Genomic DNA, 20,984 nt, shown 5'->3' with positions numbered 1-20,984 from the left:
TACTCTCTTCAGTTCGACCGAGTCCTCCCGGAACATTATCCAAGAGAGTATCCTTCTAACTTGACCCAGACCGCCCTTCTTCTGCAGGAAGCCCAGGCTTTACTATAGCTCGGAGCTGTCGAGCCGGTCCCTGTGTCTCAGCAGAACAAAGGTTTTTACTCCCGGTACTTCCTTGTTCCGAAGAAGACAGACGATCTGCGACCCATTTTGGATCTCAGGGTGCTCAACAAGTTTCTGGTCAAAGAGAAGTTTTCGCATGTTGACCCTGACATCCCTGTATCCCCTCCTCGAGCAGAACTGGACCTCAAGGAGGCCTACACTCACATTCCCATTCACCCGGCCCCACGCCAATACCTCAGATTCAGGGTGGGAAATCTTCATCTTCAATACCGAGTGCTTCCTTTCGGCCTGACCTCGTCGCCCAGAGTCTTCACCAAGTGCCTGGTAGTAGAGGCCGCAGCACTCAGGAACCACGGCCTCCAGGTATTCCCCTACCTGGACGACTGGCTCATCAAGGATTCCACGTCTCAGGGAGTCGTCCTCGCGACCCAGAAGACGATCTGGTTACTGCATCACCTGGGGTTCGAGATAAACTTCCCGAAATCCCATCTACAACCTTCCCAGACTCTTCCCTTCATCGGAGCTGTTCTGGACACTACCCAATTCAGAGCGTTCCTCCCTCCTGAACGGCTGGAAGCTCTCCTCCATCTTTGCCACTTGGTGTCTTCTCGCCCGTCCATCTCGGCGAGACACATGATGGTCCTCCTGGGCCACATGGCCTCTACAGTTCATGTGACTCCTTTTGCCAGACTTCACCTCAGGATTCCCCAGTGGACCCTGGCATCTCAGTGGACGCAGATATCCGACCCTTTGTCCAGACACATCCGGGTCACCTCTGCTCTGCAACAGTCTCTTCGCTGGTGGATGCTATCCTCCAATCTATCCAGAGGTTTGCTGTTTCAAACTCCCCCCCATCAGAAAGTCCTCACGACCGACTCGTCCACTAATGCTTGGGGGGCTCATCTGGACGGCCTCCGCACTCAGGGTTACTGGACCAGCACAGACCGCCAGTGCCACATCAATCTCCTGGAACTCAGGGTGATTTTCAATGCTCTCAATGCCTTCCAGCACCTGCTTCAAGACAAGGTGGTCCTCATTCGCACGGACAACCAAGTCGCCATGTATTATATCAACAAGCAGAGGGGCACAGGATTGGCCTCCCTCTGTCAGGAAGCTCTGAAAGTTTGGGATTGGGCGATTCGCCACAACACCTTCCTCAAAGCTGTTTACATTCAAGGGGCGGACAATGCCTTAGCGGACAACTTGAGTCATCTGCTGCAACCTCACGATTGGACCCTCCACTCAACGCCCCTCCATCACATCTTGTCTCAGTGGGGAACACCTCAGATCGACCTCTTTGCAGCCCCCCATAACTTCAAACTGCCTCAGTTCTGCTCCAGGACCTACACTCCTCACCGCCTCGAGGCAGATGCTTTTCTTCTGGACTGGACAAACCTCATTCTATATGCGTTTTCTCCATTTCCTCTCATCCAGAAGACTCTAGTCAAACTCAAGTCAGACCATGCCACCATGATTCTGATTGCTCCACAGCGGCCCACTCCACTTCAACTCAGCAGCAGGGAGCCCTTCCTTCTACCAGTGTTTCCATCGCTGCTTACACAGCATCAGGGATCTCTACTTCATCCCAACCTGCAGTCTACACCTGACAGCTTGGTTCCTCTCAACGTAACTCCTCTCCAGTTTTCTCAACCTGTGAGAGATGTCCTAGAAGCTTCAAGAAAGCCTGCTACTAGACAATGCTACCACCAAAAGTGGACTAGATTTTCTACTTGGTGTTTCTCTCATCATCATGAGCCACAACACTCCTCCTTGTCTTCAGTTTTGGATTAGCTTTTGAACCTTTCTCATTCTGGCCTCAAGTCTACATCAATACGAGTCCATCTTAGTGCAATTGCTGCTTTCCATCAGCCGCTCCAAGGGAAACCTCTCTCTGCTCATCCGGTGGTTTCCAGATTCATGAAAGGATTTTTCCATGTCAATCCTCCCCTCAAACCGCCTCCAGTAGTTTGGGACCTCAATGTTGTTCTTTCTCAGCTTATGAAACCTCCATTTGAACCTCTTCACAAGGCTCATCTGAAGTATTTCACTTGGAAAGTGGTGTTCCTTATTGGCCTCACCTCTGCTCGTCGAGTTAGTGAGCTTCAAGCATTGGTTGCGGATTCACCTTTTAACAGTGTTCAACCATGACAAGGTAGTCCTTCGCACTCATCCAAAATTCCTCCCCAAGGTGGTCTCGGAATTCCATCTGAATCAATCCATTGTTCTTCCTGTGTTTTTCCCAAGGCCTCATTCTCATCCTGGAGAATCAGCCCTTCACACTCTGGACTGTAAACGTGCTTTGGCTTTCTACCTGGAACGCACCAAGCCACACAGAACTGCTCCTCAACTTTTCATCTCCTTTGATCCGAATAAGTTGGGACGTCCCATCTCTAAGTGCACCATCTGCAACTGGATGGCGGCTTGTATCTCCTTCTGCTATGCCCAGGCTGGATTACCCATTTACAGTAAAGTCACAGCCCATAAGGTCAGAGCAATGGCAGCCTCTGTAGCCTTCCTCAGATCGACACCGATTGAGGAGATTTGTAAGGCTGCCACTTGGTCCTCGGTTCACACCTTCACTTCTCATTATTGTCTGGATACTTTCTCCAGACGGGATGGACAGTTTGGCCAAACAGTATTATAAAATTTATTCTCCTAAGTTGCCAACTCTCCCACCATCCCATTGTGGTTAACTTGGAGGTCACCCATTAGTGAGAATACCTGCCTGCTTGTCCTGGGATAAAGCAATGTTACTTACCATAACAGTTGTTATCCAGGGACAGCAGGCAGCTATTCTAACGTCCAACCCACCTCCCCTGGGTTGGCTTCTCTGCTAGCTATCTGAACTGAGGAGACGCGCCCTGGTCTGGTCGGGAAGGCACTCGCGCATGCGCGGTGTGGGCGACTCAAAACTTTGAGTTTCATCAAGCAAAAATGCTTGTGAGGTGTCTGCATCGGGGCTCCGTTGGATCACGTCACCCATTAGTGAGAATAGCTGCCTGCTGTCCCTGGATAACAACTGTTACGGTAAGTAACATTGCTTTATTTTGTCCTATACAATAAATTGGGTCAAAATTGTGCTGCAGGAAAACTTCCCTTTACCCTTCTGAAGAAAATAAGTGTTGCCATACTGGGACAGACTGAAGGTCCATGTAGCCCAGTATCCTGTTTCTCACAATGGCCTAGATCCCAAAGAGTAAAACAGATTTTATGCTGCTTTTCCTAGGAATAAGCAATGGATTTTCCCAAGTACATCTTAATAATGGCTTATGGAACTTTTCCTGTTAGGAAAGTATGTAAACCTTTTTTAAACTGTGCTAAGGTTAATTGCTTTCATCACATTCTCTGGCAATGAATTCCATAAGAACATAAGAAACGCCTTCACCGGATCAGACCGAGGTCCATCCAGTCCGGTGCTCCGCACACGCGGCGGCCCATTTAGGTAATCCTTTTTGGAGACCCGACTTTACCATATCCCTCAATATGATATGCAAGAAGGTGTGCATCCAACTTGCGCTTGAATCCCAGTACAGTAGTCTCTGCCACAACCTCCTCCGGGAGTGCATTCCAAGCACCCACCACTCGCTGTGTGAAACAGAACTTCCTGACATTTGTCCTGAACCTGATGCCACTCAGTTTCAGGCTATGACCTCTTGTCCGTGTCACATCTGAAAATGTTAGCAATGCTGCTTCTTGGTCTATTTTATCAAATCCTTTTAATATTTTAAAAGTCTCTATCAAATCCCCTCTCATTCTTCTCTTCTCAAGGGTAAACAGTCCCAGTTTCCTGAATCGTTCTTTGTAGCTCAAATGCTCCATTCCTTTGACAAGTTTCGTGGCTCCAGAGATTAATTACCCACTGAATGAAGAAATATTCTCTCTGAGTTGTATTAAACCTATTTCTTAATAGCTTCATCATATGCCCCCTAGTCCTAGTATTTTTGGAAAGAGTAAACAAGTGATTATTGTCTACTCGTTCCATTCCACTCAGTATTTGATTTATTTATTTTTATAATTCTTTATTTATAACACATACATAGAACAAGAAAAATACAGCAAGCAATGCCTCAAGAAAAGCAGCATCTAAGCAACAGCATCACTCCAAGCACATGAACAGTGTTAACCATTTTCTAGAAACCTAAACAGAGTCAGAAAGAGCCCCCCACCCAACCCCCCTTCACCCCCAAGAAGAGACAGCCGATATACCACCAAACTACTACCACCCCCAGCCCCCTACCTCAAAGAAGAAAACTAAGAGCCACAAACCCACTAGGATAATACCACATCTCAACCACCCTCAGAACCAGACTCCTTCCCTCTCCCCACTTCAACCCTCAGACCTATCCGTTCCCTCCACTGCAAGAAACCATCCCCAAAGATCTTCAAATTGTTGCCAACAACGAGTCAGCAAAGCAGATAGTCTATATCACTCACATACCCACCCCAATTTCTCTCTCATCATCAGCAAGGTAGGCACTGTTGTGCTCTTCCAATGAACCAGCATCTTCCGGGCTGCCGTGAAGGCCAAACGGGCCAACCTATCCTGAGTGTCCTCCACCTCCCCAGGCATCACCCCCCAACAATGCAGTTTCTGCTCTCAGGGCCACCGCACATTGGAGAAGTTGACCCACATATCCAAACAACTGGGCCCAATATTCTTCAATCTAAGGGCATCCCCACCACATATGAATAAATGTGCCTAAAAGTCAACATCTCCTCTAGTATTTATCCATACATGAAGTATACATTTTGCTGAGCAATGCGGGTGTAATATACCAGCGCACCAGAAGTTTAAGCGCATTCTCCATCTGTACTGTTTCTCTGTCTCACAGGTATCCAGCAGCTTTGGATGTGGTTTTGGAGGAGGGTCTGAACTCTGTTGTGGGTGAGCTGGGGCAGGACCTCTTCCACCAGTTCCTTGGCCTCTCTACAAGTGGGGGAAAATATCAGGTGAGTAAAACATTAGTAGCAATAACAGAATCTGGTACAGGATACTGCAGTAACATCATTGCATTTTTTCTCTGGATCTTTTTTGGGATTCTTTAATGTTGCCTTTGATATTGGATAATCTTTTTGATTGTGACTTTAGTTGGACCTAGTACATCTTTTTCTTTGTTTGTTTCTCTCTCTCTGCCTTCTGAATTTGTGTGTGTGTGTGATGGGTCCAGGCCAAATAGGAACTTCTAGTGCAATGTATCTAGTGATCCTGAATGCTATGGTTATGCATCTGAACCCTTAAGTTGCTTGAAGAATGCTGTCAAGTCATCTCTTGAACTCAAGCTGCTTCTGCCCCTGCAGTTTTATTATTTTGGGGTAATTTTTTCTAAGTATTCGGTTGGAGGCTCAGTGACCAGAGGTTCCCACTCATTGGGATCTCTACCTGAGAAAAGATGCAGACTGGTGCTCCGGAAGTCTGCTGTTAGCAGGATCAGTCCTCAGGGACACCTAGTTAGCCTGCCTGCTTTTATTGTTTTTTTTTAGCACAGGGGTTGTCCCTTGAGTAGCTGCTCACATCCATGATTTATCGTGAGCTTGAGCGTAGGCTGTTTGGTTCCTTCCTGGCTTGGCCAAGATTAATAGTGGGCCAGATGCATGGTTCTTTCCCCCTTTTTCAGTACAAGGTTTTCTGGGGGTTGATGCTCAGTCCATCCTCGGTCCTACTGGCAGCCCGAAGACCAAGTTTGTCTGATGAACCTGTGAGGTAGAGTTCTCCATTTATCCTAGCTGCATTCCTAAGCTGAAGCAGGCAGACACATGGCACAGTGAGTAAGGCTGTTATAGCTTATGGGGGGGGGGGGTTCTCCAGAAATGAAATTTAAAGATTTTTGCAGCCAGAGCCAAGGTCCATTACCTCTAGAACCCCTTTCCCTGCAATATTTGTATTTCAGGGAAGTCCCCATGGGCTATTTTTGATGCGATTTTACTGGCAGTAGCCATTTTGGATTTTAAACAGTCTTTGTTTTCTAAAGCCTCCATTTGCCTATGGAATTCATCAATAGGGATGGACTCCATAGGCCTTTATACTCCTATATCATGCCAGTTTGTGCTGGAAGGCCAGCTGAGTGTCCATGTCCTGCATGTGGTGGAGCGCACATGGAGGGGCAAGAGCCTCCTCCGAGTTCTCCAGGGCTGGGGATCCACAGGAGGTGTCTTCTGAACGGAAGAGAGCCTTTCCAGAACCCTCCAAAGGTGCATTGTCCAACCGCAGACCCATGGTGGCCTTGGAGCCCAGGAGGACTGGCAGGGGGTCCCTGCCATGGTCCCTAAGACCTCAAATATAAGGCTTCACCCCATATTATATGAGCCTTATGTGGGATGCCTATTTGAACTGTTGAGGGTCCTCAGCATCTGTATTCAGTGTGATGGGGGGGGGGGTGGCATGTAGCGGTCAGGAAGTGGTTTTGGCCCTGGACCCAGGGGGAAGACCCCATGGTGCACTGGCTGTTCAAAGTCTCTGGACATTATTCTTGGACATTATTTCTACCTCACTACGAGAATTGAATATGGAAGTTTCTCGAGTCCCCTCATCACAGTGCTCAATTATGAGTGGCTCAGTTGCTCCGACTGCGTTATTTCCCTCACATCCAGACATCACAAAGTTGGTCACAGACCACTGGGAAACACTAGAAGGATCCTTGCAAGTGACTAGGACTAGGGCCAAGTTTTACCCGATGGTTCCGGATTTCCAGTAGCCGTTTGTTCAGCCGAAGGTGGGAACCATGACGTGAATGAAGGCCTCCAAATGCTCCTATCTGGGGTGAATTATATAGCAGACACTGATATCATCAGAGTTAATAACAAGGTGGTAGCCTGTGCTATCTCCACCTGGCTGATGCTCTGGATTAGACAGTGGGCAGGAGATTCAGCCTCTAAAGCCCAAGCTTCCATTTCAAGGGCAGATGTTATTTTGCAAGGGTCTAGATGACTAGCATTACGGACCATCATCCTAAGACCTTACCGGACAGCAGACCCTGGATGGCTCGGGGTCTGGGACATGGGAATTTTCGAGGCTTTCGAAGATTATGTCCTTATGCTGAAGGCCAAATGTTGCAGAGGTCCTTTCAGGGGTAGGAGACAGCATGCCTATGGCTCTGGTCCCTTCCCATTCTCCAAGAAAGCACAATAACACCAAGACAGGGGCCAAGTGGTCGGACTTTTGATGGGTCTGGGCTCAGATAGGTGTGCAGAACATTGGGTCTGAGAAGTTGTTCAAGAAGGTTACAAAATTGAGTTCTGTGCCTCCCTTCTAGATCTCTTTGTAGATTCTCCGGCCAGCTGGAGAGAGCCCTCAGAGTCTGGGCAACAGTACAAAGGCTATTGGATCTTCATTCCATAGAGCCAGTACTGGTCGAAGAATCTAGTTCGGGCAGATACTTCATATACTTCGTTGTGCCAAGTTGGTTAATGCTGCACTAAAAGTGCTGTATTTCCACATGGAGACTGTTTTATGGGTTATAGCAACAGTGGCGCTGAGGGAATCTCTTGCCTCCCTCAATTTGATGGAGGCCTATCTCCACATTCTCATTTTCTCAGCCACAGCAAGTAAGATGCGGTTTCAAGTGCTAGAGCAGCATTTCTAGTTTTCTGTGCTTCCCTTCAGCCGTGCAACAGCACCTTGCACTTTTACCAAGGTGATGGTGGTGGTAGCGGCAGTGCACCCATATTTGGACGAATGGCTATTCATAGCCCCTTCCAAGAAGGAAGGTAAACTGGCAGTTTCTATGTATGTTGTCCGAGATGTTTTGGATAGTATCAATTTGGTTATTGGGATAAGGAGAAGGACGTCCTCATCATTGAGTTTGTCTCCAAGCAAGCTCATAAATTGGTTAAATAAGATAGGGGAAAGTGGAGAAACTTGTGGTACATCACAGATGCCTTCCAGTTGTTGGAGATGACCCTATATTTTTTGACGAGGTGTTCTTATTCTCTGTTTTGGAGAAAATCTTTAAACTAGTTTAGAACGGTATCTGTCACTCCTATCTCGGAGAGTTTTGTTAGGAGGAGGTGCTGATCAACAGAGTTGAAGGCGGCAGAGTTGTTGAATTGAAGAAATATTGCTTGTTGGCTTGTGCTTAGTAACTGTTTAATTTTAGTGATTAGGGTAAGAAGGAGGAGTTCTGTGCTGTAGTCAAAATCCGAATTGGGAGGGATGCAAGCAAGAGTGGTGTTCGATATATATTGTAAGTTGCTTGCTTACATGGGTTTCTAGGAGTTTAATGAATGCAATGGGTCTGTAATTAGAGGGAGTGGAGAGATCTGCATTTGTTGATTTTAATATTGGTGTAAGTGCTATTTTTCCCATTTCGTCCGGTAGTTGACATTGGTTTAGAGTGTTTTTTAGGAGCTTGGCAATCCAGGTGAAGATTTCAGGAGCAAAGGAGAGAAAGTAGGAGGGGCAATTGTCCAGGGGGCTGCAATGGGTAGAAAGCTTGGTTATTAGTTTTTTTTTTTGCCTCAAAGGTTGATAGAGGTAAAGGAGTTCCATGTTTGGTCTGCATTACTGGGTTCCGTAAGATACTCAGGTGTGTGGAGAGGTAGCTCTTGGGTGGTGGTCATCTTGGCTACTTCTGTTTGAACCGTTTTGATCTTATTGAGGAAGAAGTTAGCAAGGTCTTGGGCAAGTAGGCATGTTGTAATGTCCTGATCTCTGCGCAATTCAGATTGGAGGACTGGAAAGCGGTGTCCTGTAAAACTCCGTACCAGATGAAATAATTTTTGTTGTCCAGAGTATTCTTTTATATTTCATTGGCATAGTAGTTTTTCTTGGCCTCTGAGATGTTGTACTTATATTTGTTTATTGCTGTTATCCATTGTGTTTTCTGGTCTGGTGATTTAATTTTTCTAGTTGCCAGCACTGTTGTTTTTCGGTTCTCAGAGTCTCACTAAACTAGGGAGCGGTTTTAGTTTGTTTTATTTTTGCGAGAGTATAGGGAGACAAGGGTGTCTAGGGTGTTTGGTAATGGACTTGTTCCAGCTTGCTAGCATAGCATTAATGCAATCTGTTAGGGAAGACAAGGACTTGGTTACTCTGTTCCAGAACAGGGCTGGGTTTGTTTTTCTCGTAACCAACTTTTCTCTTTTGAGGGTTTTGTTCAGGCTTCCTGTTGTAAAGTTCAGGTTGAAGTTGAGGAGGTAGTGGTCTGACCAGGAGACTGGTGTCCATGTGATGTCAGAGGTGAGATTCAGAGGTGAGATAAGAGGGAGTAGCTCGAGGGTGTGACTTTTTTCATATGTGTGGCCTGAAGGCATGATAGTGATTTGGCTGTCTTATAACAATTTTTTGAAGTTTTTGCCATCTCCGTTGGTGGTAGATTCAAGAGGTATGTTGACATCTCTGAGAATAAGCAATTTGGTGTGTCAGGCAAGGCTTGATATTATTTCTATCAATTTGGTAATTGTATTTGATTAGGTGTTTGGGGATCTGTATACCAGTAGGAATCCGATGTTGTTCGTGGTAGAGTTTGGCTTATCCACTAGCTTACATGCTATGGTGGAATCTGTCTCTGTAATGGTATATGTGTTTTGGTAGATTATGGCCAGGCCACCTCCTCTCCTGTGTTTTCTAAGAATCTGGAATATGTTCTATCCTGGTGGGCAAAGGTGGGGTAATTCTGGGCTATTTGGTTCTTTTAGCATGTTTCTGTGATAAATGCCATCTCAAGATCATTTGTTGAGATTAGCTCATTTAGGAGGATTGTTTGGTTGTGCGTTGGTGTACATGCAGGGGACCGGGGTGAGGATTTTGTCATATTTTGAGGTTTTTATGTGAGTAATCGGCTTTAGATTGGTGTAATCTTTAAAGGGAGGCTGTTTTTGTTGTCTTTTGTTGGTATTGTGTTTGGTCCAGAGGATGGAACCATAGCTGTGGTGAGAGCCATAGTGTTCCTCGGGTGTAGCAGGAGGATTTTGAGGTCTGGGGCCTTCTTGGGTAAAGTGCCATGAGGACATGTACTGTCGGTGGGAGATGTGGTCTGAACTTCTATGAGGATGATGATGCATAGTACAGGTAGGATTTGGGTAAGCGGGAATTTCATCATGAATGTAGGATTAGAAGAAATCTCTAGAGTTAGGTTTGTTTTTTTAAACAGCTGTAGAGTAAGCTATTCTGTTACAGAAAAATACAGAATAGCCCCAGGCTGCACAGTAGTGCTGCCCGATTCGAATCAATTCACCTATTCATTTCGGATGAATTGATTCAAATCTATTCATTTTGTAAAAAATCAGCCTTCCAACCTTCCTCCCCATGCCTTCAGGTCTCCTAAAGCAGGAGCGCCAGCGCTGCCTCTTGCTGGCCGTCCGCTGCCACTCCTGCTTGAGGGGGGAGGGTCATTCATCTTCAATGCAAGACCCGCATATCTGTCTGGAGCTCTATTCCACCCCCCCCCCTGTGGGATCCGGTACTTACCCTGCTAGCTCCCCAACAGCACTGTACATGTTCACTGTCGGGGCTGCAGGCAGCGTTACAAACACGCTGCCTTTGTGAACCCCGGAAGCATTTCCTCTGCTCTTTGCCTGAATTTTTAGATAAGCACTTTCATTTTCTTCATTAAGGCTGTGCTCATTACTAGGGTTTATGCTCATTTTATGTTCTTTTTTGGAGGCTAGTAGTATTTCTAAAGTTCATCACATGCTAGCTTGCCACAAGATGCTTTTAGTTTTCTTTCCATTCTGTCTCCCCTATCGATTTGCTTATGCATGGCGGTGGACCTCTAGTGTGTTGACAGTTTCCCTCCCATCGGGTAGCGAGTTACATTATATATCTTTTATATATTATATATATATATATATATATTTTTTTGTTTGTTTGTTTGTTTGTTTGTTTTTGAATTTGTAGTCCCCTGACAGTTTCTCTCCCATCGGATAGTGAGCTTCACTTTCTTACGGGCTTTGTCTTTAGCATTTTTACTTAATCTTCTCTCTGGGGATTTATATCGGATTCTCTCCCATCGGGTAGCGTGTTATATTTTGTAATATTCTCTTATTATTTAGTTTGTTGTCAACTGACTACATTGGGTAGTGTATTTTTAGTTTTATATTTTTGCCTCGTTTACTCTCTGGGAATTTTAGATAGTTCCTTGCTGATATTTCTTTCACGGTATTTTCTTATTTTCAAGTTTCAAGTTTATTATTAATATTTGATGAATTGCTTATTCGATTTACTAAGCGATGTACAAAATTTTAAAAAAGAAGTAAGTTACAAAAAAGACAAACCAAATAACATAATTCTTGACAATAAGACTAACATGAGTTAGGGTGGAAAGGGGGTAAAGTTACAATTTTTCTTAGAAGAAATAAACAAAAAAGGAAAAAAACAATGGGGAACGGAAAAGATAAAAAACCTGAGAACATTGATCTTATCTAAAGTTTAAAGGTTAAAAGCGTCTTTAAAAAGAGGTAAGATCCTTTTTATCTTTAATGTATTGTGGTAATGAGTTCCACCATTGACGGCCCATTATGGAGAACATATCAGGTCTTCTTGTGCCTACTATTTTCAAAGAGGGGATAGATAGGAGATTTTGGGAGGATGATCGGAGTGGTCGGGAAGTGTTATGGGGTATTAGCATTCTAGCTATAAATTGGGGTTCATTGAAAGTTAGAGTTTTGTATATTAGCAGCATGACCTTGAAGGAAATGCGATGGCTGATAGGGAGCCAATGAGAATCGATCATCAAAGGGGTGACGTCATATTTCTTAGCGTTATGGATTTGTTTAATAGCTGTATTTTGAATGATTTGCAGTCTTCTTTTTTCTTTTAGGGAGATATTAAGTAAAAGTGAGTTACAGTAGTCCATTTTAGCTATAATGAGGGAATTAATTAGTATGTTAATTGATTTGGGCTCAAGACATTTGGCGATTGAGCATATCAAACGTAATTTATAAAAGCATGTTTTAACTAGATAAGTAATGTGTTCATGAAACAGTAGTTTATCATCAATTATGATCCCAAGAATTTTTAAAGTCGATACTGACTCCAAGGGGGTGTTATTAAGGACAAATGGGGACTTTAAACCTATGTCCTTTTTCAAGGCAAAAAGCATGGATTTAGTTTTTTTTATGTTTAATGTTAATTTGTTTGAATTGAGCCAGTTTTGTATTATTTCTAGTTTTTTATTTATAGACAAAATATCATTGTTGTTTTCTGGGTCCAAAGGATGGATAAGTTGAATATCGTCCGCGTAAGAGAAAGAAGTAAAACCAATTAACTGGCAGATGCTCAGTAATGGAGAAAGAAAGATATTGAACAGGAGAGGCGACAGAATAGAACCTTGGGGAATCCCAAAGGATGAAGAATAGGCTTTAGAGTATTCATTATTGCACCTGACGAGTGAAACACGATTGGAAAGATACGAAGTGAACCAGTTAAGTTCATGGTCGTTAATGCCTATTGATTCTAGCCGTTTAAGAAGCAGGTCATGGTCTATTGTGTCAAATGCTGCGAATATATTCAATGAGAACAGAATAACAGATTTGTGGTGATCTAAGAAGTAGTGGATATTAGTTATTAATCCTATCATTGAATATTCGGTGTTGTGGTATTAGCGAAAGCCAGTTTGATTGGGGTGCAGAGCATTAGTGGTTTCAATGAAATCAGAAACCTGGTTAAATATCAGTTTTTCTGTTAATTTGGCAAGGAAGGGTATGTTGGCAATTGGGCGATAGTTTGTCGAATCATTTGTACTGATTTTGTGATCTTTGAGTATCGGAGTGATGATAGCGGTTTTCCATAGGGAAGGGACGGATGCAGAAAGTAAACTTTTTAGAATAAGTGAATAAAAGTCCCAAAACAAGAAAATAATTTTTTTAAGTAGAATGGGGGAATAATTTCGGATCGGGAACCTTTTAGGTTGATTTGTTGAAAGAGAGCTTCTATGTCTTTGAGGGAGGGAATTTTGAAATTGGAGCATTTGGCTGTAGGAATTAATTCCGTTTGGTGATTATTCGTGGGATTGCTAACTGGGGTAGAATGAAGTGTACTTCAGATAGTAATGATTTTTTGGTTGAATGCGTCTGCTAATTCCTGAGCTTTTAAGGTGGACTTCTGAGTGATATTACTTCCTTTGTTTTTCGGGGTAATGGATTTTAGAATGTTAAATAGTATGGATGAGTTTTTGCTTTATGGATTTTGTTTGAATAATATATATTTTTTGCCTGGTTAATTTTGGTTTTATAGGCGGATGCCTTTTCTCTATAGTTTTGAAGATTTGTATGGGATTTAGAGTGACGTCATTTTCTTTCTAAAGAACGAAGCTGTTTTTTCATGAGATAAAGCTCTGTCATGTACCAGGGGTTAGATATTTTACGAAGAGGTAAAGTTTTAGAAATTATTGGTGCTTTATTGTCTAAAAGAGATTGTAAGGAGGAGTTCCAGGTTGATAGTTGATCTTCAATGGAGTTAAATGTGGGAGTTGTAGTGGATGGATCAAAGAAAGGCAAAATGTCAGAAGTTTCTAATTTGGAATAGTTGCGAAATGAAATAAATTTAGTTTCTGAAGAAGTTTGAAGTAGTATTGATTTGTGAAAATGAAGATTAAAGGATATAAAGTAATGATCAGACCAGGGAACTGGTGAGACAAATGGAACAGAGTGAATGAAATATGGGGATTTTGGAGAGAAAATCATGTCTAGAGTATGATTGGCCGAGTAAGTTGGTTCCGCTATTATTGGTTGTAAGTTTAGGGGATTTAAGATGTTTAATATGTCCTTGGTATTTGTGTTAGAAAGATCATCAAAATGAATATTAAAGTCACCTAAGATCAGAGGGAGGAATGTAGAGGAGCAAAAGTCATATAGTAAATCTTGGAGAAGAGCAATTTTGTTTTGTCCTACTGGTGGAGGAACATAGAGTAGTAAGAAATTGAGTTTAGTGTTCAAATTGAGCTTAAGGTGGAGATATTCAATGGTGGCATTTGTTGTGGAATAATCACTGATATTGAGGAGATTATTTTGGAAAATGACTGCTAGACCACCGCCTTTATGATTATGGCGGTGATTCGAGAGGCATACAGGGATGGTATGGGAGAATAGAATTGTGGACATGTGAGTGGGCCCAGATGAGCGGGACAGGCTGGAGGGAGAGAGATTGACCTGTGGGGAGCTAGTCAGATAAACTGCTGGAGTTTGGATGGAAAATGTTAAAAAGAGACAGCAGGAGGGAGGGGGGAAAAATCATGGGTCTAAAAACAGAGGAGAGGGAGAGAGATGGTGGACAATGGGATTTAGGGAGGAAAGGAACAGAAAGAGAGAATAGTTGGGCACAAGTTGGGAAGAGAAAGGGAGAGCTGGTAGACCCTGGGGTGATAGGGAAGGAGGGAGAGATGTTGGATGAAATGGTAGTTCAGAAAAGAAGAGATGATGGATCTGGGGATGGTGGGGTCCATCGCTGTAGCTGCAGGGATGGAGATGAAAAAAGGAAAGATTCCAGACCTCTGGGGGAGGGAAGGGAAATGGAAGGGGAGGACAAAGATGGATGGTTAGCACGAAGAAAGAAGGAAACGACAAATGGGCAGGAGACCCTGGCAAGAGAGTTATTGGAAGACAACCAGAGCCTGGGATCAACATGATTTCAATAATAACCAGACAACAAAAGGTAGAAAAAAAATAATTTTATTTTCTGTTTTGTGATTACAGTATGCCAGATTTGAAATGTGTATCCTGCCAGAGCTGGTGTTAGACCGCGAACGTGAGCTAGGATTTAACAGCAAGAGGAAAAGACTTTTTTGTTTGTTTATTTTGTTATAGCACAGCGCCAGTGGAGGTAGGAGAGGACAAAGGGGGTGAAGAAGCTATAAAATAAACCCATCAGGATGTTTGAAAAAAACACCCAATTGGGCAGGAAAATCGATTGAATAGACTGAAAGATCCTGCCCTACATCACTGGACCGCCATTCATGGAGCGGCAAGGCAGGAAGTGAAAAACTTGCACCTGCCTTCTTACTGCTCCGACTCTGCCGCTGCCGCTAGGGAGAAAGCCAGAGGGAAGGGCTGAAAGCTCCTACCCTACAGCGCTGGACCGCCATAGAAATTAAGGTAGGGGAGGGGGGTTAGTATTCGCTCCATAAGACGCACCCTTATTTCCACCCACTTTTTTGGGGGAAAAAAATGTCATAGAGCAAAAAATACGGTATTTTATAGCAAAATAGATTAGGAGCCATACAAGCAGAGTGCAGTCAGCTTTGTTTCAGTATCATGGTAGTGTGACACAGTGCTCCATGTGAGTGACTAAAAATGCACATGTTCCTGGTGGCTGTGTGTTGGTCCTATAGGGGAATTGGAATTCGTTTCAGTGGCAGAATGGGTGCAATCTCTGGGAATAGGGAGCAAATAGGTGCAAGGCTGTGAACATGCACTGTAGGACACAGAGCTTGGAGGTGAGGGTTTTAACACAAATTAAATCAAGTACAGTGTTCTCCCCAGAAATTTTTTCCAGGCGGGTGGCATGAAAAAGTAGCCGGATGGGGCGGGATGGGGAAATTTGATGGTGGAGAAAATTAACCCCCTCTTTTACTAAGGTGCGCTAGCATTTTTAGCGTGTGCAAACCCCCGCGCTATGCGGGAAAATTAACGCCAGCTCAATGCTGGCATTAGCGTCTAGTGTGTGTGGCAATTCTGCGCGTGCTAAGCGCATGCTAAAACCATTATCGCAACTTAGTAAAAGGAGCCCTAAATGTGTACTATTTTTATTAGTTAATTATTATTATTTTCCAATGCTCAATATGACTTCCTTTTTTAAGGTTTGACACTTGTGCCAGAATATTTTTACTAAATTTAAGAAGTATCCAATTCTAGAAGGGAATGATTAGATATTTGCCCTCTTTTAAATAGTATAGAGGTTTAAAAAAGGGAAAGGCGTTAATGAAGTCATTAGGTTCAATCTAGCCATTTATTTCTGCATGAATTTAAACAACTAAAAAAAATATAGCTCATCCAATCATACAAGACATGGCTTTATCCGAGGACAAGCAGGCAGCATATTCTCTACATGTGGGTGACATCACCGACCAAGCCCCCTAGTGGACCTTTTCGCAAGCAGACTTGCTCGAAGACCTTTAGGCTTGCGATTGGCCCGCGCATGCATGCGAGCCCCGCCCGCCCTGTCTAGGGCATGGGTCTCCTCAGCATGTCCTCAGTTCCGCGGAGCCTGAAGCACTGCTCCCTTGCTTTGCGCGATCTCATTGTCCCTTTTGCACTGTGGCTTAATTGTTAGTTTCTTTTAAGTCGCTGTGCTCGCGTCTTTCATTTTCTTTCTTTTTATTTTTTTCAGTTTGTATATTTTTGACCGGGTTCCCAATCTTCCTTTGGCCACCTGCCCTCGCGGGGCCGCAAATCTCTTTTTTCTTATGTCCCGGCCTCGATCCAGATTTAAACACTGCACTAAGTGCAACCGGGTTATCTCTATCACCGATCCTCATCATTGGTGTGTGGAGTGCCTGGGACCAGAGCACCGCGCTGAGTCGTGTCCCCGTTGCGCGACTTTACAACTGCGGGCTCTTCGTAGACAGGTTGCCAAGATTCTCCAACTCTTTGGCCCCATGGATCCTATGGGACTGGCCTCGAGCTTGGCCTCGACGCCCTCGTTGGGTGCCTCGGCCTTGAAGTTCCCATCGGCCTTGAATGCACCGGCCTCTGCCCCTCCAGCTACTCCGGCTTCGGGTAAGTCTCCTCTTTCCTCCTCAGGTATGCCAGCGAAGAAGCCTACCTCGGAGTCTCATGTTTTGTGCCGCTTCTTCGGCATCTTTGAGACATCAATCTAAGCGTGCCTCCTCACGTAGGGAATACTCTTCCTCGAGGTCGCCCCCGAAGGAGCACACTGCTGCACCTCCGTCCCACCTACCTTTGGTCTCGGTGCCTATGTTCGAGGACATGCTTAAGGCTATTATTACCATGCAGTTTTCCTCGGTGGTGAGCCAACTAGTCCCGACTTCGACGTCTTTGACCTTGGTCTCGACCCAGCCGCGGTCTGACCAGCCTGAGCGTCCCCTTGTCTCTCGAGGCCTCAACCATAAGACTCGTCGGATTCCCTCGAGCGTGTCTTCCTTTCCGGAGTCACCGGTGACTTTTCAAGGGTCCAAGTTGGGGGCAGCTTTTTCCCCCGCTTCTGCGGCAAGGCTCACCTCTTCCAAATGGTCCCGGTCTTCCCCGCCCTTTTGGGGCAGGTCTCCAACTTTGAAACCGTCCAGACACACACATGTCCTCCAATTGGACTCTAGTGTTTGTTCCCCATCGAGGCGCTTGCCAGCTTCTAAAGGGACTGCTTCAAAGCCAGTTGGGGATTTTTCCTATACCCCGTCTTCTCCGAGGCTTTCTCAGCGCTTTCTTAGGACCCCCGGGATCTTCCCCGGTCCATCTGGCGCGGGTCCGTTCTTCAACGCCCCCTACACGCCTTAGTTGAACCTCTTTAGTGTCCCATTCACGGGACTCTGAGGCTCCGGCTTACTATTCCAGGGAAGTTTCTCCCTCTTTCTCGGCTGCTCCCCGATCTTGGTCGGAGTCCCCTCTAGAGGATGACTCTTTTTCTCGGACCTCCTCCTTTTCTCGTTTCATCTCTGACATGGGCAGAGCTCTGAACATGGATCTTCAGTCCAACTCCCGCTTTACCCAGGAATACCTGGCGGAATTGGGAGTTGACCATATGCCTCTTGAGGCACTTCGCCTTCTGTTGCATCAGGTTCTCCGGCAGACGTTTCTCTGGAACCTAGAGACATCATATGCTGTCACAGCTATTCCCTCCAAGTTGGAGTCCCGTTACCGGACTATCCCGGTTAAAGGGTTTGAAGGTGCTCAGCCTTTCACATCAATCCTTGGTGGTTGAGTCTTCCTTGAAGCAGTCTAACCCCTTGAAGGTCTACGCTGCTGTCCCTCCAGGCAGGGAGGGCCATACGATGGACAAATTTGGTTGCCGCCTTTATCAGAATTCGATGATGGTGAACTGTGTTCTTAACTACAGTTTCATCTTCATGTCCTACCTCCGGTTCTGTGTTGATGCCCTCCGCTCATTCCGGGAGGTCATGCCAGAGCCTCAGCATCAGAAGTTTCGTCTCCTTGTGGAGACCCTCTCCCAGCTCCGCCTGTATATGTTCCAGCCCTCTTACGACGCCTTTGAATTGTCCTCGAGAGTTACAGCCTTTGCGATCGCCATGCGTCGCCTCACTTGGCTCCGACTTGTGGCTATGGATCCGAATCTACAGGATCATCTTGCCAATCTCCTGTGTGTGAGTCATGAGCTCTTCGATGATTCCATCGAGGCGGCCACGAAGCGCCTCTCGGACCACGATCGATCCTTTGCATCTCTGGTGAAACTTAAACCTAAAGCCCCTTCTGCTCGCCAATATAAATTTCCTCTCCCTGGAGGTATCCGCAAAAATCCACTCCTGCTTTCTCTAGGCTTCCTTCGAACGGCCACTGCAACAGCAGCAACTTCAACCTAAGAATCAGCAGCCAGTCCCGGCAAAGACTGGGCTGTCCTTTTGACAATTCCAGTCCGAGCCTTCGAGCTCCCTTCCTCCTGGAGACTTCCCCTCTCCCCATTGGGGGTCATTTCCATCATTTCTATGCCCAGTGAGAAAGTCTTATCACCGACAGTTGGGTACTGTCTATCATCCGAGAGAGGTACTCCCTCCACTTCAGTCGCGTTTCCCCGGATCTGCCTCCAAGAGAGCTTCCTTCTGCTCAGTCTCAGCTTCCCCTACTCATTCAGGAAGCTCAGGCCCTTCTTCGCCTTCGGGCAGTTGAGGAAGTTCCCATGGAACAATGGAACTCCAGATTTTATTCCCAGTACTTTCTGGTACCCAAGAAAACGGGGGATCTGCGTCCGATCCTGGACCTCCATGCTCTGAACAAGTTCCTGGTCCGGGAACGATTCAGAATGCTCACCCTTCCCACGCTGTATCCCCTCTTGGACGAGGGGGACTGGCTGTGCTCACTGTACCTCAAGGAGGTGTACACGCACATTCCTATACACCCAGCCTCTTGTCGATATTTGAGATTCTAGGTGGGAGATCTCCATCTCCAGTTTCGTGTTCTTCCCTTCGGCCTGGCGGCCTCTCTGAGGGTTTTCACGAAATGTCTAGTTGTGGTGGCTGGGGCCCTGTGCCTCCGCGGCCTGCAGGTGTTTCCCTACCTCAACGACTGGTTGATCAAAGCGTCCTCTCACAACGAAGTCCTGCGAGCGACAGAACAGACCATCTTGCTCCTTCAGTCTCGGCTTCGAGGTGAACTTTCCCAAGTCTCATCTCTGTCCGTCCCAGTCTCTCGAGTTCATCGGAGCGGTCCTGGACACGGTTCGTCTCCGCTCCTTCTTACCTCGGCCTCGTCAGAAGGCCCTTATCCATTTATGCCGAATAGTGACCCATCTGCACTCGGCACCGGCTCGGCTCATGACGGTCCTCCTAGGCCACATGGCCTCTACGGTTCATGTGACTCCTTTTGCCAGACTTCATGTCTGTATTCCTCAATGGACTCTGGCGTCCCAGTGGAACCAAGATCGGGATTCTCTCGATGCATTGTTGTGACTCCTTTATTGAGGAGATTTCTGTGTTGGTGGATGCTCTTCCAATCTTTCCAGAGGTTTTCTGTTCCATGCTCCTCCTCCGCAAAAGGTCCTCACGACGGACTTGGGGGGCTCATCTGGACGGTCTGTGCACCCAGGGTCTTTGGTCCTGTGCCGACCGTCTTTGTCACATCAATCTTCTGGAGCTTCGTGCGATTTTCCTCGCTCTGAAAGCTTTTTGTCACCTATATCGCGACCGTGTGGTGCTGGTTCGCACGGACAACCAGGTCGCCATGTATTATATCAACAAACAAGGGGGCAAGGGGTCCAGGTCCCTGTGCCAGGAGGTGATGCGGCTCTGGGATTGGGCCATCCGCTTCAACATATTCATTCGAGCTGTCTACATTCAGGGCCAGCGGAACTGTCTGGCAGACAAATTAAATCGACTTCTGCAGCCTCACAAGTGGTCCCTACACTCCGTAACACTGCGTCAGGTGTTTGCTCGTTGGGGGACTCTGGACATCGATCTGTTCACGTCCCCCCTCAATCACAAATTGCCCTGCTTCTGCTCCAGGGTTTACACCCCTCTGAGGATCGAGGCGGATACCTTCCTTCTGGATTGGGCGAACGAGTTCCTATATGCGTTCCCTCCATTCCCTCTGATTCTGAGGACACTCTTCAAGCTCAAGTCTTCGCATGCCACTATGATTCTGATAGCTCCTCGGTGGCCCCGGCAACCGTGGTTCTCCCTTCTGTTTCAACTCAGTTCCAGGGAGCCTTTTCCTCTGCCTGTTTTTCCTTCTCTGCTTACGCAGTCAGGGTTCTCTCCTTCATCCCAACTTCCAGTCTCTGCACTTAACAGCTTGGTTCCTCGAGACTTAATACCCTCGTTCCAGCTCTCCCAGCCTGTTATGGATGTCCTGGAAGTGTCTAAGAAGGAGTCTACTCGCCAATGTTACCATCAGAAGTGGACCCGTTTTCTTCCTGGTGTGCTACTCGACAGCAGGAGCCGATGTCTGCCTCCTTGTCAGCTGTCCTGGATTATCTGTTGCACTTGTTCTCTTCGTTTCGTGTCCACCTTAGTGCAATTGCTGCTTTTCATCAGCCGATTGACGGGAAGCCTATCTCTGTTCATCCTGTGGTTTCCCGCTTCATGAAAGGACTTTTCCACGTTCAGTCGCTCCTTAAACCTTCTCTTGTGGTTTGGGATCTAAACGTGGTCCTTGCACAATTGATGAGACCCCCGTTCGAGCCGCTAGCGCAAGCTCACTTGAAGTATCTTACTTGGAAAGTTGTGTTCCTTATTGCTCTCACTTCTGCCCGTCGGGTCATTGAGCTTCAAGCCTTTGTTGCGGACCCACCTTTCACTGTCTTCCAT

At 45.9% G+C, this 20,984-nt stretch overlaps 1 protein-coding gene across 1 annotated transcript in view; it reads left to right on the top strand.

The window, feature by feature from the left end:
* Nucleotides 1-20,984, top strand: part of HEATR1 (HEAT repeat containing 1) — a 693,629-nt gene that overhangs the window by 188,885 nt on the left and 483,760 nt on the right. The window contains exon 11 of the mRNA XM_033935556.1: nucleotides 4,953-5,070. Coding sequence (XP_033791447.1) covers nucleotides 4,953-5,070 — 118 coding nt within the window. The remainder of the gene's footprint in view (nucleotides 1-4,952; nucleotides 5,071-20,984) is intronic.

The sequence above is a fragment of the Geotrypetes seraphini genome, chromosome 3 (assembly GCF_902459505.1).
Source record: "Geotrypetes seraphini chromosome 3, aGeoSer1.1, whole genome shotgun sequence".
Taxonomy (NCBI): Eukaryota; Metazoa; Chordata; class Amphibia; order Gymnophiona; family Dermophiidae; genus Geotrypetes; species Geotrypetes seraphini.
The sequence above is the reverse complement of the archived record's forward strand: the minus strand, read 5'-3'. Positions and strand labels throughout refer to the sequence as shown.